Here is a 25,241-nt window from a genome sequence, read left to right on the forward strand (position 1 = left end):
GAAAAGGCATGGCACACTCATAAATACTTCAACGCACTCAAAACTTAGATTCCATGGAATTTTGGGTGAGAAGGTGACCATTTTACAGAATAGAAGAGCGTGTTTGTTCAAGTGAAATTGAAAGGTTTCTCAATGGGGATTCTGGAAGAAAGTTTAGGAAAAAATATATGAATTGTGTTGTCTCGTCGATTTTTATTCATGATTCTTATTATGAGCATATCGTGCATATCGTACTGAATCTCTCATACATCTTCAGCATAGAAAGAACTTCAGTAAAGACATCAATCAAGACGCATCAATCAAGAGAGTTTGCTTAAACTATACAACATACCCAACAAGCATTTATGTTAACAATTGGGTAGAATTTGTTAGTAACCAACAAAAATTGTATTTAATGATGAATAAACAGAAACATATACGAAGACTCATATAGAATATGGGAAGTGTCTCGTTTAGGAGAAAATTTATTTCAGAATAAGAAAGAAATCCATTCAGAAGTCACTGATCTCCTTTTCATTGAAGAATTTACCAGAAGGTCCACCAAGAGGAAACAAAGCTAATTTGACAACATTTTCAGCACCTTCGCTTGGTGATAAGTCTCCCGTACCATATGTCATTCCAGTTCTAACGTATCCAGGACGAATGCAATTTACGTAAGCCTTATCACAAAGCTCACGGGCTAATAGACGTGTGTATGCGTTCACACAAATCTTTGACATTTTGTATGCAGAAAATGGGGCTGGCCATCCTTTCTCTTCCAAGCTTTTCTTTTGCTTGACATCGTCTAAAAACTGGCTTAAAATGGAATCCAGAAATTCCTCACTAACAATATCCATGTCAGAAAGTTGTTTTTGTAGAACTCGATTTGGCATCATCTGTGAAAGCATTTGTAAACATATATATAGTGTATTCACTCTTTATATGATTGAAATCTTTATCTTGAGCACAGTAAAAAGAAATTAAATTACCTTGAGAAGCCCATGTAAAGAGGAGACATTAACGATTCGTGGCCGGCCAGACGATTCTCTTAATAATGATAGCAACCCTTTCACAACTCTTTTTGTACCATAATAATTTATATCAATACATTTTGTTACACTTTCATGATCATACACAGAAGTTTCATTTGATGTTCCATAGAACTGCAGAAGAGAGGGAATATTGAATCGATTGAATAAGGATAGTACTCAAATACAATTTAAATAGTAAGAATAGTTTGTGAAAATATAATCTAATCTAATCTCAAAATCATTGTAAATGAAAGATAAGATAAGAGTGCATCTGCTTCCATAAAAGGGGAATACTTGTATGAAACAACATTATCCTTCCAAAAAGAAACAAATAATGACAAAATCATAAAGTCATAAAAATATTATAAAAGAGAGCCAAATTGCAAAAGATAGAAATCTTAAAATTTGGGGAGAGACATCATCAAAATAATCCTACCCCATATCAATTAAGTCTTTTCCATTATCAATAGGATTCCACTCAATGAGAACATTTTATTCATAGATTAGGAAGAACCTTATATTGTTAAATAGCAACAATTCATTAGCTAAGAAAAAAATTCCTACCTTATAATCCACCCATGTTGGTGGGAAGATCTTGAGCGATAACCAACATTAGGAGATCAATTAGATTGATCTATTTGGGAAGGAGACCAACCTAGAAATTGACTAACTAGAGGAGAGAGCAACCTTTTGCAACTATTGAATGGTGCTAGGAGGAACCTAAGTGGCTATGTCTTTAGTGTAGTTAAGATGACTAGGTTTGACGAAGCATTGTTATGGAAATGTGTTTTTTTGTACATCAATATTTGTTTTATCAACCTAAACTTGAATCTACGTTAACACATTTAAGAGACATTGTGTGAGAAGAAAAGTTAGCATCAACATAATTCTAGTTAAAATTAGTAGAATTCATATCTTTCCAAATGATTAACAAAATATTTGGCTTGAAAATATGCTAAAGCCAAGTGAATTTAACATTGAAGCCAACCTCGTCCTTTACCAAAACATTATGCTTGGTGAAAGTCTAAAGATTTTTGAAAAATTACATATCCATGACTAACCATCTTCCACTTTCTTGTAGTACCTAAATAGATGCTTGATCATCTCAAAGTGATGAGTGAAATGACATCCAGGATGCAAAACACTAAGTTGATCAAGGAATTTTTCTATTTGTAGAGTTTTGTACAATAAATACCAACAAAAAATATACAAGAATATTCTAGGAGGAAGAGTTATCTTTCCTCAATCAAATTTTTTTCATTTATGTTTGTTAGTATTTTGCAATTTTTTGTGCTTATTTTGCAGTCCATATAAATGATTAAGAAAATTCTTATATGTAAACATTACAATGTTTAAAATTTATATATATACAATTTGCAAGTTTTCTAACTTACCATAGTCATGTTAATTATTTTGTAGGAGTTGGTTCTTACTATAATCATAATTTTAAGAAAGAAGACCTGTTGATAATGTTGATCCTATGTGGTGCAACATAATTGATACAAAGCCTTCAAATTAATATTAAATTGTCATAAAGGTATCTTAAATAATTTCATATATATTTTTATGTATTTTATTACGGATTCATTATAATATGAATTGTAGCTTCTACATAGGGAAGGCCTAATCAAACCGTAGACAACATTTGAATTTTGCACCAAATTATAGTATTTTATTGGATATTATTGGTCCTAAGTAGGTTGATGGTTGAGATTGCATCAAGTTTTGAAGATTACATCTTGATTCACTTATCAAAGACAAATCATTAACATGTTTCAAAAATAAGTGACAAGTCTCAAGAATTGATAATAGGATAATTCATTTAATAATGGAGCCTTGATACATTTTAAAAAGATAGAGCCATATTTACAAGCCAAAGTCACTACAAAAGCAACATACTTAGTTAGCTAGTAGCACGTCTAAATGAAATGTGAAATCTAATATACAAACCATTTTATAGGATTGCATAGTTTTGATATAATTAGGACATAGAATGTAAGATAAAAAAGGACTAATGTATGTGAATATTGTACTAGAGATATTTGTATGAAGAAATTTGAGAATGTCACATATAATGCATGTTAATAGATAATAAATCTCCAATATATTATTATAAATAATGCATGTGTAAGTGTAAATATATTTTATATGATCTATAATTTTGCAACCTTCTATCCACTACATAAGCCTTCAATATCCTCTTATCACTAATATTAGGGTACAAATATAACTATCAAGAAACTTAGGCTCAGTCGCCCTTGATATGTGCCCCATTCTTAGCAATATATGATTTTGTTTTTGGACCTTGATAAAGTGGTAAACATAGATCATATCAACAAATAAATTAATTGTACTAGTAAGAGATTCAATAAGGAAGGTTTATAATTGGAAAATAACCTAAATTTATGGTTTATGGCATGATATTTTAGGTTCTGGCCTCATGAAGGGACACTAGACACCTAGAAGATGATGAATGAAAATGGGAGATATTGAAAAGAGATCTCCAACAAATGTGACCAGCAAAGAAAATTTAGTTGGAGCCATTATAGATGGATGAAAAGAAATAGTGAAATTTCAAATTAAAAAACACATATTACCAAAGGAAGATTCAAGAGATAGAGATATTTTTGAGAAAATTAAGATGAGAATTGAGATCAATATAAAAGAAGAGAATATTAAAGAAAATTCAAGAAATTCAAGAAGAACACAGTGTTGGTAAATAGATTTCTCATTATAGATTTTAATGTGACTCACCCAACAAGTAGTCACAAATGGCCCAACAATTAGAGACATCACTATGGAATAACAACTCTCCACTATGTTTGAGAGGGGTGTCACCCTCATATGATGGAGATTTTTAAGATTTTGTGTACTCTTAATTGGAAAGTACCAAAAATAAAAGGGAAAAATTAAAGGAAATTAAATAACAGAAACCCTAATTATAGGAATATGAATACCAATTTTAAGACTTAAGGGGGTTTCAGCATAATGTATATTTTTTTGATATACAATGATGATGTAAGAAATATAGTTCCAATCCCAGCATATGAGGAGATAGGTTACTTCAACACATTCAAACCAAGATACCAAGATATGATCATGTTTCATTACATAAATGGCATAGATTTCTTGAATACATGACCAATAATTTCCACAATTTCACAAAGGTATTAACAATTTAATATATGAGAAATCAGTAATATTAACTTAGAAACACATTTAAGACATACCAACCAAATGAATTATTTATTATCTTTTTGAAAATATACAATTTCAAAAACCCTTAGGTACATAGGATCAAACCAAAAGTCCCCATTAAATCTCTTCAAAAGGTTCTTCTAAAAATTTCCCCCCAATAAGTGTCTCTCTTTACATTTGAAATAGCCTTGTATTTATAGGCTTCATAAGATAACCACCTTGTAACTACTTGATAACTACTTTATAACTAGCTTCTTGAAATACAATGGTCATGTAAATAGTAAACTTTATTTGGTTATATTTTACATCACTTTTTTAAGAAATAAGGTTCATTTTTTAACTTTTTTATTACAATGGATGGCATATGTCACTTTTATAGAAGGTAACTAGAAACATATAAGTTCTGAGTTATGGGTTATGTTAAGGTGACACATAGAAAGTAACAAGTTGCATTGTATGAGATATGACTTTCGATCACACCATCGAGCATACTCACATAATAAAACATTTTTAGTAACGATATCAATTCATCACAACCATCATTCCTTTTGATTTATCACCAATTTTATGGATTGAATCATGCCTTGAATTGAGATCACTATCAATAGCTACCAAATGCTCTTCAGATATTAAAACTTCTACTTTCATTACAGGCTCTAAAAAACTTATACCTACTTTTCTCATTCCTTCCTTGAAAGCATCATGAGATGCAAGCTAGAATGCTAGTACATTATCTATTCCAATCATAATATGTTCCACATGTAAGCATAGCCTACACATCAACAACAAGAAATCCTATTAGAACAAAATTGTTCATCCATCGTGACAAATACTCCTTAGACACAATTCCACCTTTACTCTTAAATTATACCCACCACCATCTTTAATGGGTTCAAATCTTATAGTTATGTCAAGCACAAATTGATCCTATTATTATTGAAAGCTTAACCAGTAAGATTTGATTGTAAAAATGTTTTATTGAGTGGTAATATTTGTTGTGTTTAAGATTAAACTATTGCAATCAAGAAGGATTTTTGTAGACCATAAATCCAAGCTATATGTATGACCATTGAATGTCATATTAAAATTTTAATTATCATTGCCATTACAAACATACACTGCACATGTTCCTAATTCCATAGCGTATAAGTGTGCCTCTATCTAAGGTCAAAGATCAATATAGACAAACACAACAGAGACACAAAACAAGAATTTATATTGGTTCACCATAAAGGCTATGTCCACTCTCAAGCAGGGAAATCTCTTTATTAACTGTTATCCAATACAACAATATACATGGACTGCACATCTATTTATGCATTCATATTCAACTATGAATCAAAGAGGTGAGAAGGTGAATGGCCATGTGACCATTAGGCTTCACATTCCCAACAATCTCTCTCGTGAAGGCCAACCGGTAGAGCCATTCACTCTAACATCCCTGCTTCTAGCTCAAATCACATTGGAACTAGGCCCATCAAATATTTTAACTTTGCCAAATTCTATTCACAGATATTGTGGATTGCCTTCTCCAAGTCAAATTGGAGTTAAGAACTCTTTCAAACACAAACTCACCATTATGATAAAATCATGTTTACCAATCCTTTTGTCTAATATAAACCCTTCATCTAGAAATGAATCCTTTAATGAATTCTCCATAATCATCATCAATATCCATAGCCTCATATTTTCTCTACTTCAAAATTTCATTCCATAGCTCGTTCCACTTCTCCACAACAACTTCAAGCACCCCCATGTCCTATACAACATATCTTTCTACATTTTTACTCTCGATCCTAACGTGGCATTGAACATACATCTCCCATAATTTTGTCTTACTCCTACTATGGGAAAAATGATGCTCCACATCACCACCTTGATCATAAGCTGTTAAGCTAACACTACTTGAAACTCTTTGCAAATATCGGCTCAAATGTTAATTCTTAGTTGCAGATGAATCTCCTACCATCCCGTCACTTTGCAAGAGACCAGATGCAACAAATTTTCCCCTATCACCATGGTCTCTATTCTCAAAAAGACCACAAAAAGTGGCAAGTGACAACAACAAAATTTTCATATTGGGTGTCTCTAAGAGGCTCCTTGGTAATATGGAGAATCTTAAGTTGTTTCAACTATGGAGTGATGTGCTTATGTTAGGTGCTTGTTTTTCCCAATATAGGAAGTCGTTTCTTTTATTTTCTTGAATGCATGGAGATTGTGGAGTTGATCATTTGATGATCTAGAATCTTTTGAAATAGTTTGTCTCCCTCGAATGAATGCACTAATGGTGTTATGGAGTTGGCAATGGGCCTCAAGTTTTTAATATTCTTTTTCCTTATGGATGGTTGTACTTGAATGGCTCAGATTCATGTTCCTTGGATATTAGGGGTTAATAGATTTTCCTCCAAAATCTATGGTGATGCTCTTCTATGATAGTCCATTGTTCTGGGTTAAGTTGTTTGGTGCTTTTTTAGACTTTTGAGCCTTCTAGATGTGAAGTGGGTATGGATGTGCATGGGTGTTCTCATACATAGTGGTTTTATAGATTTTACATGGTCAAGAAAAACTTACGGCTTTTGTGGAGCTACAAAGGAGCTATTTTCCTGACCCAATTTTTTTGGGGGTGTTATTGGATGGGATAGTTGCAATTCTCCATGCATGCTTTGTGCATGGTGAGAGGAAGTGAGACACTTTCTCTACATGGGGATGTTCATACATGATTAGTCACTCAAAATTTCTATGGTGATGCTTCGTGGATTCCTATAATATGGTGCTTGATGTGGATATGATTAGCAAATCAGATATGTGCTTGATTTAGTGTTTGAGTCATTTTGTGTACATGATTGTTCTCTTTGAGATATCATTTTTCTTGTCACCAATGTGATAGTGAGTTTGCATGTTTTAGTGATTGGATCTATGACTTGTATAATATTGTGGGTTGTCTTTACCTACATGTTTGTAGTGGGAGAACTCAGATGTGGACTATCTATATCCAGAAGGTTTGATTCAGTGTTTATGTAGACTTGTTAGCTTGCCTTGTCTATGGTCACTTGTGCATTGTGGTTGCTTTGAGATGAGAGGATGGATGATAAGTGAGTGCCTGGATAGTTGGTTATGGGGTCTTGTATAATGGTTTATGTCCTTGGTTGGGAGATCTTGGTTTCACTTGGTGTGAATATTTGTACACTTGTATGTATAAGGACCTGGATGATTTTCAGATTTGGGAGATGGTGTATCATTTTCTTGGAGAGCTCAATATCACGGTTCGGTGGGAGCTTTAGCAGTGACTATGTATTCATCACTTGGTGATGGATGATCTTCTTTAGTGATGCAGATGTTCTGGAGGGACTCTTAGATCCTGTTGTTGCAGAAGGGTTCTTTCATATTTTGCATGTACACTATTTGAGGATGTGTAACATCTCACAACCATGGAGGGCTCTTAGAGTCTTTGGTTTGAGGTATTGGTGGTGCTTAATAGGTGATGTTGGTTTAAACTTTGTTGGTGTTATGTCATAGTATACTCTTTATTGTGCTTTTGAGTTTCACATGTGTAGCGTCCTAAAATTGCGACACTTGCAATTTCGACTGCATTTCGGTCTTCATGATGGCGACACAACACACAACCTGAATGGAGACCCCGAAACCTGATTACGACACTGAAAACTGCATTTTTCAAGCACCCTGGCCTGAACCTCCTTGCACCCTGCTGTCCCGGGAGGTGGGACCAGAGCGCCCAGCGCCCTGGTCCTTCAGGACCAGGGCGCCCAGCGCCCTGGTCCCTGGGTCCTATTTTGGACCCGGTCTCCTTTGGACTTCGGGTCTTTTTGTTTGCAAATTGGAAATTAACTTTCCTGGTCGGCCTAAGGTTGGGAAAATCAGTCTATCAGCCCTAAATGACAAGTATATAAACTACATTTTCCTCTCTCATTTGGATAGAGACACACATGAGGGAAAAAGCGTGGAAACTATACTCAAGCATTCAAGCATTCAAGCATTCAAGCATTCTTTCAAGCAATTGATCATTTAAAGTCTCCATTCAAGGCTAAGTGTTGCATTCAAGTCAAGGATTCAACCATTGAAGAGGAGATCACATACTACATGCTACAACATACAACATACAACATCTATACCTTCGCACATAAGGATACCAACATCCTTAGAACAAGGTATTAGTACTTGTTTTACATACATTTACATTTACAGCACTTGCTCATTTCTTGGTTAATTCCAAAACCGGGGTTTGACCTAAAGGAAAACCCCTAATCCCTAACCCCCCAATCGTCTTCGCTTTTCTGTGTGTAGGTTGCAGGTACGCGGCTGAAATTGAAGATCTGGAATCCTTGTGCAGAGACGAACAGATCCCCCTTCGTTTCGCGGATTTTTCGGAGGACCGTGGCGCTCGGGCGCCATCGTCTCGACAACTTTTGCTCAAATTTGCAAGACAGTGCCGTATCGACATTTTACTGCTAATTCCAGGTCCGCAGCTTCATCCTATATCCCTATCTCAGTTTATAAGCGAATCTTTGTCACTTTCTATGCATTCCTAGCTTAATTCTTCTATGCACATTCTTTACAAAAGAGGGTAGCCTTGCTGTCATAACCCTTGAAATTTATTTAGCATCCAATCTTGCATTGTGTGGGATTGGATCTTGTGGGTTTCAACCCCTCTTTTGAATGTAAAGTCTCTCCCCTAAGTGAAAACCATCAACCCTAGCGAACCTCCCTTCTCTCTCCTCGGAGTTGGAAGAGGGGAGGGCAACTAGGGTTCGATCGCGATTTTCCGCTTTACATTTTGGTGAACCCGACATGAACATCCTTTCTGATTATTCATAGTTAGATCTGAAAATTGGATTCCTTGATTACATTTCCATGTTTGATCTTTTGCAAAATTTTAGAGGTAATTGCATAAAAACCCTAAATTTTCTTTTTAGTAATTAAGCTTGTGAAATGTCTAAATGTTAATGCTTGTTTCAGATCTGCCCTTCTATTACAAATTATCAATTCATATTTGTGCTTTAATTTTGAAAATTAAGTGGTTAAGTGTCAAAACCCTAATTTTTGAAACCCTCTTGATTCAACCTTTGTCCGACAATTTCACTGATCAAAACATCTCCAAATCAGCTGTAACTTTGGATTTCGCAATAAAATCACAATATCTTTCATCCCTGAAAATTTGGAAAAATGTTGCGAGGACCATGTGCACTCCGAGCGCCATCGTCCCCGACATTTTTTCCGAAATTTCGGGAGCGAGATCTTACTGTATTTTCCTGCTAAAATCCAGAATTTTGGCTGATTTTATCAATTTTAACACCTTCAAAATTACAGTCAAAGTTGGTCTTGTGATTGCTTGGTTTAAGGCTTCTAATCATTCAAAAATCATCGAAATTGAAATTTTGTGTCAAAATTGTGTTCTTACTGCCCTAAATCTGAAAAGTGTGTTTGCATTCATTCGAAATTTTAGTGCTTTATTCAAATTCTTACAATTTGTGACTTTTGAAATTAAGTGCTTAATTACAACAACTTTAATTTCCGCTTTCCAAATTGAATTTTGCGTGAAATTGAGTCAACTTTTGAATTTCAAAACTTGCATTACTTTTGGCATTCCCTCTAAAATCATAAAATTCAAAATTTCAGTTTCCCTCTCTTTTTCAAAAATCAAATTTTTGCATTTTTCGACAATCTTGGTAGGGTTCAATTTCGAGATTGCAACTTTAATTTGGCCTATCTACAGATCGTAAAATCACTCAATTTTTTTAGATTAGCTCTAAAATCATCATACCTTTCATCCCTGCAAATTTCGAAAAAAGTTGCAAGGACCGTGTTGCACTCCGAGCGCCATGGTCCCGGACATTTTTTCCGAAATTTCGGGAGACTGTCGTGATTGCATTTTACAGCTTAAATCCAGAAGATTGGCTGATTTTACTGAAAATTGCTACCTCTAAATTCAAAATCTTCTCTCTCTTTCTAGTGCATGAGTTTTACAACAATTAGCCCTACTTACACTATTCCCGTTAGACGAAGCCGTAGAATTAAGTCTTTCTGAGGTTTAACTACTGAGGAGATGGAACCTAATTTGAATGGCCTTTTTAACGAGGACATGGGTAATTCCTCTAATCCTCCTAATGATGAAGAAGCTCTCCATGAGGTTTCTGTAGAACAACTTTCAAAATTGGATAACCAATTTGACGATTTTCACCAATGGATGTCTCATGAGTACCCGGATAGTCAAGCTCTTCCTTTAATTGAGGGTCTAAAACGTATGCTTCAAAGTGATAACAATGGAATTGATATTTTGCGTGGTATTGCACACATTGTGGATTCAAATGTGATGCCTATGAAAAGTTGTGCCGAAACCTTAGGTTATACACAACCTCCTACACAAGTCAATCATTCTATTCCTTTGATGACTTCTATTGCTAGCGTACCTACTTTTACATCAAACATAATGACTACTTCAATACAAGACATTCCTTCTATGATCACCAGTCATGGGGGCAACCCTCCTTCTTCAATTAACCCTCTTCCTTCATTCAATCCAACTTCTTCATACATTCCTTCAATGAGTGTTCCTATTACATCTTCACAAATGAACATGACGCAAGGGGGCAATTCATTCAACCATTCCATTCCTCCTTGTAGTGTTCCTCTTGTCCAATCATCTCCTATGACTGACTATCATAGGGTCCCACCACCTTACTCTTTACCTTCTTTCAATAACATAACACCTCCATCTCAATCTAACACGTCTAATATGAACTCTTCGACTGAAGTGACCATTACCAATCTTGCACAAACTGTCTCCTCTTTACAGCAACAAATTGCCTCTATGAATCAATCTAAGTTTAGTGTGCCCACATTTGATGTTGCGAGCCCACTTTCTCTTGACATTGTTCAAGCTATCCCTCCTAAACATGTTGAAATCCCACATTTGGAGCTTTATAATGGTAAAGGTGATCCTCTAACACATGTTAAGACTTTTCAAACAATATGTACTGATTTTGCTTATGACCAAAGGTTGCTTGCAAAACTGTTCACTAGAACATTAAGAGACAAAGCCCTACAATGGTATTGCTCGTTGCCTTCTTATTCTATTACTTCTTTTGAACAACTTGCAAATGCTTTCATTCAACAATTTCAAAACAATATAAGTCCTAAAGTTACTTTGATTGATTTAATGCATTGTAAACAAGGTGTTAAAGAAAAAGTGACTGATTTCATTGGTAGATATAAGCATTTGTATGCTCAAATTTCTTTTCCAGTGCTTGATGACATGCACACTTCTGCAGGTGTGGATATTTGAGCACTTTACATGCACCAGGCCTGTCGGCTATCCGATGAGTACGGCTAGCGAGTGACCTAGGGTATTTTCTTATCCACTTACTAGCGAGTGGAGATTTGGAGATCTATTGTATTGGAGAGTGATAGTTGACAAATTGACAACCGAGGTGACTGTGTGGAGACCATATCTGCGGATGCACAGATGGGATGGGATGGAGAGACAGTTAGCATGCCTACAGAGGAACCGCCTACTGAGAGGACGATATCCACACATCATAGTCCCATTCTACTTTGACAGAGTACGGAGGTAGTTTGGGCTAGAGCAGTGTGTTCCAGCCGATGTGCCCATCTACACTCGACACTCACGAGTCCTTCCCAGACCCAGAGCAATAGAGAGACCCACGATAGATGATATCGAGATCACAGATATAGAGGGGTCCGATCAGGATGTGGTCACTGATTATGCTGCAGACCCTGGGGCATAGCGCAGGTATCATTCCTGGTTTATGAGATCATACCTAGGGCCTATCTTTCCACCAGATCACCCAATAGGCCATCCAGGTCCATGGAGGCATGGAGATCGAGATGAGGATCAGGGATCCAGATCGGAGGAGCCAGAGGAGGGAGAGGATCATGAGGAGGCAGGAGGTCCTGATCCGCCTATAGGAGATCAGCCTAGTGCCGAGGAGGAGGAGGACGAGGATGACGACGAGGAGGAGAGAGATGATGATGAGGAGAACGAGGATGCAGATGAGGATGGAGATGACGAGGAGGAGGAGGATAGAGATGATGAGGACGAGTCAGATGCAGCTCCTCACCATTAAGGGGATGATACCGTAGCCTTAGATCCTCCTGTTATTCCCCAAAAGGGGGAACACGAGGCGCTACGGAGACCTGCACCTATCGCGCACAAATCGCTCGAGCGTGGGGAGCCTACTAGTTCCCAGTCATAGATGCTACCATATCATGATCCCTACTGGCGTGAGGGAGATCCAGGTATAGTAGGTTTATATTGATTGATTGATGTTTTGATGATATAAAATGGTACTAACACAAAATCTGTTCCACTGCTACAGCTAATGTGCAGGATTGGCGCTCCTTGATCCAGCAAGCAGTGACAGATATCTCCACGACAGCGCAGATCCCTAGTTCCTCACAGGTTGCTTATAGACCTCAAGGGAACGCGGGTCGGCATGATGATTTGTTTTCCCCATTTCGAGTACAGGTAGAGATATGGAGGGAGAGAGAGCGGGCTCTATTAGAGGACCTTCAGCGAGCACAGTGTGATCTAGTAGCAGCTCAGGCCGAGGCTACCTCGTATCGCGCTATCCTTATGAATAGGGATCGTAGGAGTTCCTCTCAGAGCCATTCACGATCTATATCATGGTATACGCCTATGGGTCCACCTGCACGGCTGGATCAGGAGGGAGCATCTAGTCGTCACTCTCCGGCCACCAGCCCTAGGGATAGAAGATGATTTTATGATGTAGGGTAGGTCACATTTTGGATGTATAGTGACCTACCTTTGTATATTGATCCACACATATATATATACATGCTTCTTTGTCTCAAACATGTTATCTTTAATGTCTAAAACAATGTGTATTGTGATTAAAGTTAATACATTTGGTAGATGTACATGTATGCTCTGAATTTAATTTCCATGTGATTGATTTCTCAACGCTCCATGATTAAATTGATACATGTGTGACTTAATTAAAATATTTGATCAAGTACTATATTGATGATAAGGAAGAAAGTATGTATTAAGCCTACGAATCATATAACCAATGTGATTTAATTTGAATTTAAACACAACATGACATGATTCAACTTAACACATAAAAACATTGTATAATATGTCAACATAATGAAAATGTAAATCTTTTGTAATTTACATAAATGAATTCAAGACAAACCATAAAGTAAAGACACATGCTTGTCAGGAACGAAGCAATATAGATTAAACAAAACATCATTTAATTCTATTTGCTCTAATCAAAGATATGTTAACATATTATCCAATTTTGAAGAAGTGAGAAAGGAAATAGATAAATGATAAGGAATGAGGCATTAAGCATAGTATCTACACAAGTGCATAGCGTTTATAGGGTCTGTAAGAGGCGTACCGTCTACATCCGCTATTTTGTAAGCACCTGATCCATAATCTTCAATAATGATATATGGTCCAAGCCAATTAGGATTGAATTTTCCCTTTTCTTCAGGTAAGGCATTCACATTGCGTTGATTCTCATAGAGCACTAAGTCACCCACTGAGAAGGAAAGTTGAATAACCTTATCATTATAGCTTTGTTGTAGAGTTTTGTGACACGCTTGAATATGCTCAAGAGCATTTATACGCTATTCATCAAGCATCTCAAGCTGTTGAAGTCTTTGTTCTCTATAGGAGTCATCATCTATTATACCTTTGAGAGAAACTCTAAGTGATGGAATCTCTAATTCTAAAGGCATAATAGCATCATCACCATAAACAAGATTATAAGGAGTAGTTCCCGTGGCAATTTGTACACTTGTTCGGTAGGCCCAAAGAGCATAGATTAGCTGAGTACTCCAATCCTTACCATGCTTATTCATGGTTTTGCAAAGAATTTGTTCAATTATTTTATTGGAAGATTCGGCTTGACCATTTGATTGAGGATAGTATGGTGTAGAAAATCGATGTTTAATATGATATTTCTCGAGGAATTGCTTCACGTCTTTATTATTAAATGATGTCCCATTATCAGAGATTATAGTGGAAGGTATCCCAAATCGAGAAATAATGTTTTATAGAAGAAATCGACAAATCACTTCAGCTGTAGTGGAGCGAAGAGGAACAGCTTCTACCCACTTTGTAAAGTAATTTGTTGCAGTTATAATGAAAATATGTCCTTGAGATGAAGGAGGAGAGATTTTACCGATGAGATCCAACCCCCATGTAGAGAAAGGCCAAGAAGCTACCTGAGAACGGAGTTCTTGGGCAGGAGCATGAATCAAATTATTGTGTTGTTGACATTGATGACATTTCTTAACAAATGAAAAAGAATCCTGCTGCATAGTTTGCCAATAATATCCCATACGAAGTAATCTTTGAACCAAGGATTTACCTCCAAAATGCCCCCCACAGGCACCTGAATGTGCCTCTTCAAGAGCAATAGGGATTTCTGATTTGTTAAGACAACGAAGGAGAAGACCATTATAACCCCTTCGGTAAAGAACATTAGAAAGAATGATATACCTAGCAGACAACTTGCGAACTCTAGCCCTGGTGTTCCTATTGGCGGAATCAGGAAAGGTACCATCAGTCAAGTATCTTACGATATGTGAGTACCATTCATCTGAGTCTATGAGGTCGCAACATGTCACCAAGCTAGAATCATCTACAATAGCTGGAGAAGTAAGGTTGTGAATAACAAATTTAAGATCAACCACAGGGTCCTCTAAAGATACAAGAGAAGCCACACATGCCATTGCGTCCGCATGTCGATTATGTTTTCGAGGAACAGGTTCTATGGTGTAAGAATCAAATTTTTGTAACAAAGAGATAGCAAGGTCTTTATATTGTGATAACTTGTCTTGTTTTGCTTGATACAGTCCTGTTACTTGTCTTATAATCAATTGAGAATCTCCAAAAATATGTATGTGTTTTATATTCAGAGCTAAGGCTGCCTTTATTCCTGCTATAAGAGCCTCATACTCAGCAATGTTATTGGTACATAGGAAATTGAGACGATAAGATAAGGGAATAGACTTGTTTGTAGGAGAAATCAGAACAACACCTACCCCCGATCCCGTACGACACTTAGAGCCATCAAAATATAACTCCCAAGTTTCATCTTTCTCTGTACAAAGAATTAAGTCGTCAGGAAAAGACTCAGGGTTAGGGAAGGAGAAAGGTGAAGGGGCCTCAGCTAGGTGATCGGTCAACGCTTGCCCTTTAATTGCTCTTTGTGAAACAAATTTAAGGTCAAATTCTGTTAACATCATAACCCACTTAGCTAGGCGTCCTGATAAATCAGTTTTAGAGAAAAGATGCTTCAACGGATCAAACTTTACCATGACGTGGACTTCTGAGTTTAAGAGATAATGTCTCAATTTTTGAGTCGCAAACACCAAGACCAAGCATTGTCTTTCTATCACAGAATATTGGGTCTCATAATCGAGTAAGGTATGACTTATATAATAAACCGGACACTCCTTACCATCTTTATCATGTTGTGCCAATAATGTTGCAAGAGCATGAGAGGACGCAACCGTATAAAGAAGGAAGGGTTTAGAAGGTTCAACCAGTCGAAGGATAGGAGGATTAGCCAAATACATTTTTAAATCTTCAAATGCTTGCTGACAATCCTCATTCCATTGAAAAGTGATATTCTTTTTGAGAAGTTGAGTGAAAGGAAAAGTACGATCTGCAAGTTGAGATACAAACCTACGAATAGCTTGAATCTTTCCTTGTAAGCTTTTGAGTTGAGACACATTTCTAGGAGGTGGCATGTTGACAATAGCATCTATTTTCTTAGTATCCACCTCAATCCCACTATGCAAAACTATGAATCCTAATAGTTTTCCACTATCCACACCAAAAACACATTTTTGGGGATTCAAGCGCATGTGATATTTACGAATCCTTTCAAAGATTTGACGAAGGATCTTAATATGATCTATGCGAAGAATGGATTTGGCTAAAACATCATCAACATAGTCTTCTAAAATCTTATGCATGTAATCGTGAAAGATAAGGGTCATCACTCGTTGATAAGTTGCACCGGCGTTTTTAAGTCCGAAAGGCATCATTATCCAACAAAATGTACCCCAAGGAGTGGTGAAAGTGGTTTTGAATTGATCTTGAGGGTTAATGAAAATTTGATTGTATCCTGAAAAACCATCCATGAAGGATAACAAGGCATGTCCTGCCGTAGAATCAACTATCATGTCAATGTTTGGAAGAGGGAAATCATCTTTTAAAGAAGCCTTATTTAAATCTCGAAAATCGGTACACATTCTTATTTTATTATCTAGTTTAGCCACAGCGACAATATTTGAAATCCATGGGGAATAATCAATAGGGCGGATAAATCTAGCCTCCAATAACTTTTCAATCTCAGCCTTAACAAGCAGAGCCACCTTAGGATTCATTTTTCGAATCTTTTGTTTCACGGGCTTAGCATCAGGAACTAAGACAATATTATGAGTAACAATCTTAGGATCTATACCAGGCATGTCAGAGTATGTCCAAGCAAATATCTCGGGGAATTCATGCAATAAATCTTCATATTGTTTTTGTTCCTCTTCATCCAAACATTTTCCAATTTTAATAACTTTTTCTTCATTGCAAGGATCCATCTTAACATTAGTGGTGTCACTTATGAGAAGATTACTTTGTTGAGGAGTATCCTTTAATTGAGGGAATTCTTTCACAATCTCATCATTATCAATCTCTCTTCCAAAATAGGCTTCAGTGTTCAAACAATAAGGGAGTCCCCTATTGTGATGATAACAAGGAAGAGTATCATATGCTCCTAAAAATTCAGCTAAAGCATCATCGGTAGGGAAAACATCAAAAGCACAAGCACATGAAGGATCCTCATCAATGTACTCGGGGTGTTGCATTGATAGAGATGTAGAAATAGCATTAACACTAATACATGGTCTCTTAGAAGCTTTAGTACGCTTGCAGGGATTATAGCCAAGTCCAAAGGCATGGTTGTGAAGATTATTCTCTAGAGGAACTTTTATCCCTTGTTCGTGAGCACCACAACCATTTCCATGATACCCATGCTTAGCAAAAATGCAAAAACCACGACCATAACGATCAACCATTTCAAACAGAGAAGGCGGTTTTTCATAAGACAAAGAATCAAACTCTTCATAATTAGAGGTGTGAGGAGAAGAAGTTTGAGAAGCGGCCACAAAATTATTGCTCATAGGCTCAGGTAATGTTGATTGATTTTTAGCTTCTTCCTTCTTTTCAACTTTAAGCTCTCTAGAAGGAACCTTATATTCACCTACAAAGGTGGGATTAAAATCAAGGGATCCCCAATCGTCATCTACGAGAACCCTCTCAGAATCAAAATCCTTCTTATGTGTAGTTTCAAGTTGAGAAGAGTCTTCTTCAGGAGCTCTAGACTCATCCAAAGAATTTTGATCATCAGAGAGCGAGGACTCATCGATAGGTATCTTGTTTAAAGAGTCATCACTAGACGAGGACGGCTTAGAAGAACCCCCCTTGGAAGTAGATGTTTGCAAAAAAGCTTGAAAATTAGTATCACCTATCAAGGTATATGTCTTATTGTTATAGATAAACTTAACTTGCCTGTGCAATGTAGAGGGGACAGCTTGCATACTGTGAATCCAAGGTCTCCCTAATAACAAATTGTATGTTAGATTTCCCGACATAACATGGATAGGAGTAGGCAAAGTAACAGGCCCCACTGTGATGGGTAAGGTGATAGTACCTAATGAAGTTTTAGCCACATTATCAAAGCCTTGAATAGGACGAGAGTCCGGCTCAATTAGGGATGTATCCACATTCATCTTATGCAAAAGATTAATGCTACACACATTAAGACCAGAGCCATTATCTACTAGTGTTCGTCTTATAGCAGTGTCTTTCATGATAACCACAATCATCAAGGGATCATATTGATGTTGAATTTCACTAGTAGGCAGCTCATCTTGGGTAAACACGATTTGAGCTTTAGGATTCATCACAGAGTTAACCAAAGATGCTATATTACTAGATGTATTCGGTGGAGGAACATTCAAATCTTTCAAGGCATCTTGTAACATTCCATGATGAGCGGAAGAAGTTTGAATCAAATCCCAAAGGGATATCTTAGCATGGGTAACTTTAAGTTGTTCTATGAGATCATATTCCTTACTAAGAACTTGTGAAATACGTGGAGCTTGCGGAAGAATTGGTTGAGGATTCGGAAGAGAAACTGGAATAACAGGAGGAGGACTAGGCTGCCTATTATTTCTGGTATGATAAGTATGGGCAACCGCATGATAACTCTCTCTAGTTATTTGCTTGGCATAACTATAAGGACTTATAGGTTTTCTTCCTTGCACAATGATGATTGGTTTATTCGGCGTACGAAAGGAATCATGATCATACCCTCCTTGGATAGTAAGGAGAGGTGATTTAGGAACTTGAAAGGTGGGAGAAGGATAAGCACCTTGGACTTCAAAGAGAGGCTTTTTATGCTCATTCAAGTTTATCATGTTAACCAATTTAGAAGTCTTGTTCTTGTTTAAAGATTTCGATAAAGCCACAAAGTCATCAAGAGCATCATCCAACAAAGCATGATCATATCTATCAAAAGGTTTATCTTTTGGTTTGAAAGGAGATATCTCTTCATAGAGGGGATTGTTGAAAACACCCATGTTACTAGATTTAGTGGAAGAGTTGATAGGAATGTACCCTTGAGAGGACTCATTCAACTTATCTTTCTCATCACAATGAAATGGCATAGTAACAAAGTTTATGAGTTTTTGGTAAAATGAAGGTTTGGCATCTTTAGGGTTCAAAAACTCATCTAAAGCTTCATCTAATTCATCTTGGCTATACTCATAATAATCATCATAAGCATGAACATTTTGCAAATAAAAGTCTGACATTTTGAAATAAAAGTTGCATGAAATTTAAACACACAATGCAAAAGGAACACTCTCTTTTTTTTTTTAATGAAAATGAAATGAAAACACACTAAATCTAGATCTAGATCTAACAAATGCAATGCAAGAAGAAGCAATGATAGATTCACGTTGGGTTCACCAAAATGTGTGAGGGAAAAAGCGAGACTAGGTTATCATGTCCTAATCCTACCTCTTGTCACACATTACGGAATACAAAAGAGCCTAGAGGTATCGTACAATTGGCTACTTCTTTTTGTGAAAGAGAGAGCCATGGGCTACCTATTAGGGTTTCTATTCCTTTGTTGTAATTGAAAGGTAAGATTATGCAAGTCCAATTCCTAGCCCTAGAATGCAAGTCTGAACTAATAACAAGATTGCAGAATTGAACTTAAACAATGGAAAGCTGTAAATACCAAGATAAAACAAGAATGCAAATGCATACCCGGAGTCAAAATCTGAGTGGAAATGTTTGGGATGGGGGCGCGGGCGCCACTGTCCTGATTCTGCACCTGAAACTGCACCTGAAACTGCTGTTTTGCACTCTGGAAAACTGTCTGAAATGTTGTCTGTCAGGAGGACCAGGGCGCCCAGCGCCTCTGTCCCAGGGACCAGGGTGCCCCAATGCCCCTGTCCTGACAGGACCAGGGCGCCCCACGCCCCTGTCCTGGTATTCTGCTCTGCAATTTGGTGTGGGGTGCTGTCTCGACCTGCTTTTTCTGGATCTGCAACCTGCGGCATCGTCCGAGTCTCGAAACCTGCACTTATATCTGAAAAAGGTGTTTGGGTAGCTATATAGGGTTTTTCCTTAGTCAAACCCCCGCTTCGGTGATTTCCACCTCCATGAATAGCCAAGTTGTATTGTAAAAGTAATGTGTGTGCAGACCTTGTGTGTGTGCAAGATCTAAAATGTAAGTAAGCAAACTAGAGCAACCTAGAAAGTAAACCCTAATTGCTTGTTAATGATAATGTAAATGCTCTAAATCAAGATGCAAAGTGATCTAAAGCATGAATAAATGAGATATTGAAGCTTATGCAAAGACATGAAAACAACATGAAATCATACCCAACCCCCAAGGGAGGGCTACAAGCCAATCTTTAGTCGGTAATCTCCTATTGTTCTTCAATGTCTTCCAAGCCCTAAATGGATGAATGGAATTGATAAATGCTTGATAGAGGGATGTTGAATGTTGTTGAAGTCTTCAAAGATCTGCTCTTTCCCTGCATATGAGGTTTCTGAAAACAAAATTCTGATCCTTTCAAATGAAGAAAGAGAGCTCTTATGTATGAACCCTAGGTCGTAATTTCATCTTTTGGTCGACCTAGAGATTGAATATCCCGCCAATTTCTTGGGTTAAGCTTTATTTTATGATTGGATCACGCTCCTAAAATTTCGGGAAAAATGTCCGAGATCGTGTGCACTCCGGGCGCCATGGTCCCGACAACTTTTCACCAAATTTTCAAGGCCGTCAGATATGATGATTTTAGAGAGAATCCCGAAGTTACAGGTGATTTCGAGATGTTTTGACCCTCGAAATCAAGCCCTCAAGCTTAGAATAGGGCCTAATTAGGGTTTTTGATTAGATGATGTATTGGAGGAATAAAATGAAAGGGGCACGCTTTAATGAAAGGGCCCGACTTTATGATGTGAAGGATGATGAAATAGGACCTTAGACCTAATTAATTTGATTAATTAAGTGCTAAAGGGGAAATGTAATGCAAAATGCAACTGCGCCAAGGCGGGTGCTAAACTAGGTGTTAAATTGTACTGCTTTAGCAAGTGCGTACAATTTATGACGTTATAGTAATATTTACACAAACTACTACAAAGTATCATCTTATTATGGGTAGGTTCCCATTGTGGTTTTTTCCTTAATCGAGTTTTCCACATCAAAATCTTGGTGTTATATGTGTTGGTGATATTGTGTTTATCTTTATGGTTGTTGTTGTTGTTTAGATATGAGATTGTGCTTAAATTTTTTAATCCAGTGAAAACTGATTCACCCCCCCTCTCAATTTTCCTTCTTGGTTTCTACTGACAATTACTTAATTAATCAAATGGTCCTATGTGCTGATTTTATTTGTTTATCGCAATATATTACTTGTTGCCAAAGTGCAAAGATTAATCATAGGGCCCAATGGAAAGTTGGGTGCAACAAACTTTGAGGAGAAAGCAAAATTGTGACACTTGTCATAAGAAGACAACTTTGGAGAAGAGAAATGTTTTGGAGCTCTTATGAACCCCCTCCAAGTGACATACATGGCAATTGTATCTTATTCTTTAGCACGGATTCATAAAGTTTCTCAGTGGGACCAAATCTTCCACTCGGATAGGCTTTGAGTAAAATGAAAAATTTTGAATTGGCAAAAGGATAGTTTATCTCATCATGGATGATTTTCATTTATGTAGTAAATAATATTTGTATTAAATATTATTTATGCAAGAGTTGTGCAAAAGGAACTTTCTATTTACATTCTTAAATACATTGAATGTGGACACTTTTGGGAAGTTGTTGTTTTCACATTCTAAGCTCTGTAAATATAAGGATTGCTAGAGGAGTTGTATGAGAGGAATTCATTATTAAAGGGGTTATGCTCCTGAATTTTCTCTAGGATGGAGCAGGATGTAAATCTCTATGTAAAGGCCTAGAGCCTGAAGATTATATTGTAACTGTATTTTGTTGTTGAATAATACAATGGCTCTTTGGTTTTGGAGTGTGGGGTTTTTCACCCGAAAGAATTTTCCCCATGGTAAATATGTGTTCTATTCTTTTGTATTTTTCTTATATTTTATGATTCTGTGTTGTTCAATCAAAATGTATGCATGTTGTTGAGACTGTTATTCGATTTGGCAAGATCTTAAACTATAATCGCTTTCCTCCAAGGGTTAATGTGGGAAATAAGGTGTGCTTGATTCTTCTTTATGGCACAGTAGTGTGTGTTTGTAATTGATGTTGGATGCACATACTAATTTTAGATGGATGTTTTTGGGATGCCCATTTTCCCTTCAACTATAAGAACCAAGATTATTTTCCCCAATAAATAGTAAATAGTTACTAGTAGATAGTTTTTATTGCACCCTAGTAAATAAAGATTACTACTTTAGTAAACCTTGATTGTAAAAAGTACAATTATCAATGTCAATGAATTTTTCATCCCGTATTAAGGGTTATAATAATACATAGTACAAATATGAAAAACTATATTCATGTACCTACAATAAGTTGCCTTAATATGGAGTTACTATGTGGAGTTTTAATCTCACTATCATGCTTCGATTAGCCCCTTTGACATGCTTAATATAATCACCTTACATGAACTTAAAATATCAATGGAAGGAAGATAAAATCACCATAATACTGTAGCAACAAAGAGACAGAAATTAGCAACATAAGCATGCAACAAACTCTTGACAATCATCTCACAACATAAGATTTATGTGAAGAAACGGTCCTTTCAAAAAAGAACTCTACAAAGAAGAGAGGTATAGCATGTATTATATTCAAATGTAAGATTAAAATAAATAAACTTTCATCACCCCTTCTTTATTTTCAATACAATACATAAAGACATTTAATAATCATCCCAAAGTTGATTTCAAATGTAAACAAAACTTCATGAGAAGTTGGGCACCAAAAACCACTATAAGAACCAAGATGCTTTACCCTAATAAATAGTAATTAGTTTCTAGTAGATACTTTTTATTATCCCTACAGTAAATAAAAGATATTACTCCAATAAAATTCTAACATTAAAAAATAATTATCATTGTCAATGAAACCCTCATCCATTATAAGAAATTTAGAAACGATATTAGGATTAATTAAATACATATGATTTACAAGATTTATGACACACGAATTTGAATAGTTACAAAAAAGTATGGGAAACCTTGGCAAGCTATCAATTCATAGCTTAACTAGAATGAAAATGATTCCCATATAATATTCTATTAATAATTGGTTATACGGTGATCTCCTTTGATCACTTCCCATGTATACCTCTAACTAATGTTCATTGGGTTTGTTTTAAAAAATCAACATAGGCATTATGACCCTACTAAATGTATTCATGAATCACCACTTAAAGCTTCCTTCTTGAATAGGTATCATAATGATTACAAATGTACATATAATTAGAGTTGTTGAATCCTTTCAAATTATCAAGTGTATTCTGTTAGTTGGATATGCTTCATTAAAATTAGATAAGGAGTTTCAAGACATGGTGGAAAGATTGGAAATGTGATTCTAATACATCATTTTATAATTAAAATCATTTCAAATATTATATTTGGGTTTCGGTACACTTGCGTATTAGAGCCTTCCAATTGGCTCATTTCAAAATCCAATTTAACATTTGAAATAGATAAATTAAATTGTTTTTTTCTATAAATATTGTTAATAATATTTGTGCATATATTCTAATCTTATTATTTGTTCAAATTTATTACTATTTTAAGTGCAAGCCAATAAAATTGCATTTAAAGTGGCCTACAAATAGATGCTTCTTGATCATTAGGGTAATGCATCTTGTATGGTTGCCAAAGTTCTATTGACCTCTCTTTCCAATAGGGGTCAATCCCATCCCAAAGGGTATTGACATGTGTATGACTTGTCATATGATTGTATACATGATTCTCATGCTTCTCAATAAAAAGCTTATGGTCTTATTGTGTATGTATGGTCTTGAGTTTCCTATTGTGTTCTTCCTCTTACAATTAGTTTAATAATTGTTACTATTTATAAATTTGTGATCATATTTTCTTTTCTAATATGTTACTTGAAATTCCACTTTATATAGACTATAAAATGTGACTTTTTCGACCCACCTTTTTATAATATATTAGACCTTAAAAACTCTATACAAATAATATAAAAACATTATTAGAGGGCAAAAGGTCAGAGAAGCAGAGAACGTGACTTTGATATTTTAGTGCCCTAGAGGATGGAAAACTATGCTTAACATGTGCACTGAGATTACCAAATCATCTGGCATACCTAACATCTAACTTGAAGAATGAAATGTTCATGTTTTAACGCATCAATAAACCATCCCCAATCCCTCCATAGAGCTTGCTAAGTCATATAAGATAGCTTCTGATCTTGGTTCTCTAAAAGCCCAAATCTCTGAAGTCTACATAATGTATGACAGTGTTTTTCTCTCTTGGGATAGTGCCAGATTCTCTTAATAAAGATGCAAATTGAAAAGGAGCATGCCCAACTCACCAGTACTTTGCGCATATCCACTCCAGTTTTGTCCATCACTTCCCAGTTCATGCCTTGCCCCAACACTGCTGCATTATTTATCTGTTAAAAACCAGAAAAGCACATCCTATAAAATCAAACAAATACCCTTCAACGGAGCAAGACAAAGATAAAACACAAACTCAAAGACTTTACCAAAATATCTAATCCCCCAAACATGGTTTTCAACCATTTTGCCAGATCTGAAATACTTTGGGAGCTCTGCACATCTAATATGTGAAAATGAACATTATCAAGTCCTGCTTCACCCAGATCTTTCATGGCAGCCAACCCATTCTTCTCGTTGCGACACGTAAGCACAACAGTCATGCCCTTGCACGCCAGCTGGCGAACAATCTCTAAGCCTATTCCCCTATTGCCTCCTGTAACCACCGCCACTGTTTCAACACTCCACCATTTCTCATCCTGTCAAAAAACCAACAATTTTTTTTTTGTTAAAACTTTCACTTATGCAACTGAAATTAAAGCACCTCCAAATCTGTATGGAATTCCTTTTACCATTCTGAAAATTTTGTACAAAGGGATTCAGCAATCTGTGTGTAACAAAGCAAAAGCATTCTGAGTCACGGATCCATGTTGCCCAATCTTCTAGATCTGTAATGTGTCGGGTCACGTTTCTTTTGAGTTGTCTTCAGCATTTTTTTAAACCGTTCTTTTCATTTTAGCTTTATTTAAATCTTTGTTGAGCTGTTCAAGATTCGTTTTTACCAATATAAAATAAGATAAATTCGAAGGAATATACAGTAGAACAGAAAAATACACATTCTACAATAGAGAATATATAAACATAAAATTAATCTATTGCATGCATCATCTATATATATATCATTTGCATAATACATTGGTGTATATATAG

At 36.2% G+C, this 25,241-nt stretch overlaps 1 protein-coding gene across 1 annotated transcript; it reads right to left on the reverse strand.

Moving 5' to 3' along the window:
- Positions 1-364: 364 nt before the first annotated feature.
- Positions 365-25,016, reverse strand: LOC131050738 ((+)-neomenthol dehydrogenase). Its single transcript, XM_057984993.2, has 5 exons — positions 24,884-25,016; positions 24,521-24,790; positions 24,347-24,427; positions 969-1,142; positions 365-875 (listed from the first exon to the last, which is right to left on the reverse strand). Exons 1-5 carry the CDS (start codon positions 24,884-24,886, stop codon positions 492-494), a joined length of 912 nt encoding a protein of 303 aa, XP_057840976.2. The 5' UTR covers positions 24,887-25,016; the 3' UTR covers positions 365-491.
- Between the last annotated feature and the right edge of the window lie 225 nt (positions 25,017-25,241).

The sequence above is a fragment of the Cryptomeria japonica genome, chromosome 10 (genome assembly GCF_030272615.1).
Source record: "Cryptomeria japonica chromosome 10, Sugi_1.0, whole genome shotgun sequence".
Lineage (NCBI taxonomy): Eukaryota > Viridiplantae > Streptophyta > Pinopsida > Cupressales > Cupressaceae > Cryptomeria > Cryptomeria japonica.

What these genes read in the sequence shown, in the direction of transcription:
- LOC131050738 (XM_057984993.2), bottom strand. An exon ending in TTGGGGGATTAGATATTTTG is followed by an intron (nt 24,428 to 24,520) that starts GTAAAGTCTTTG and finishes GGTTTTTAACAG; the next exon opens with ATAAATAATGCAGCAGTGTT. An exon ending in TGGATATGCGCAAAGTACTG is followed by an intron (nt 1,143 to 24,346) that starts GTGAGTTGGGCA and finishes TCTCTTCTGCAG; the next exon opens with TTCTATGGAACATCAAATGA.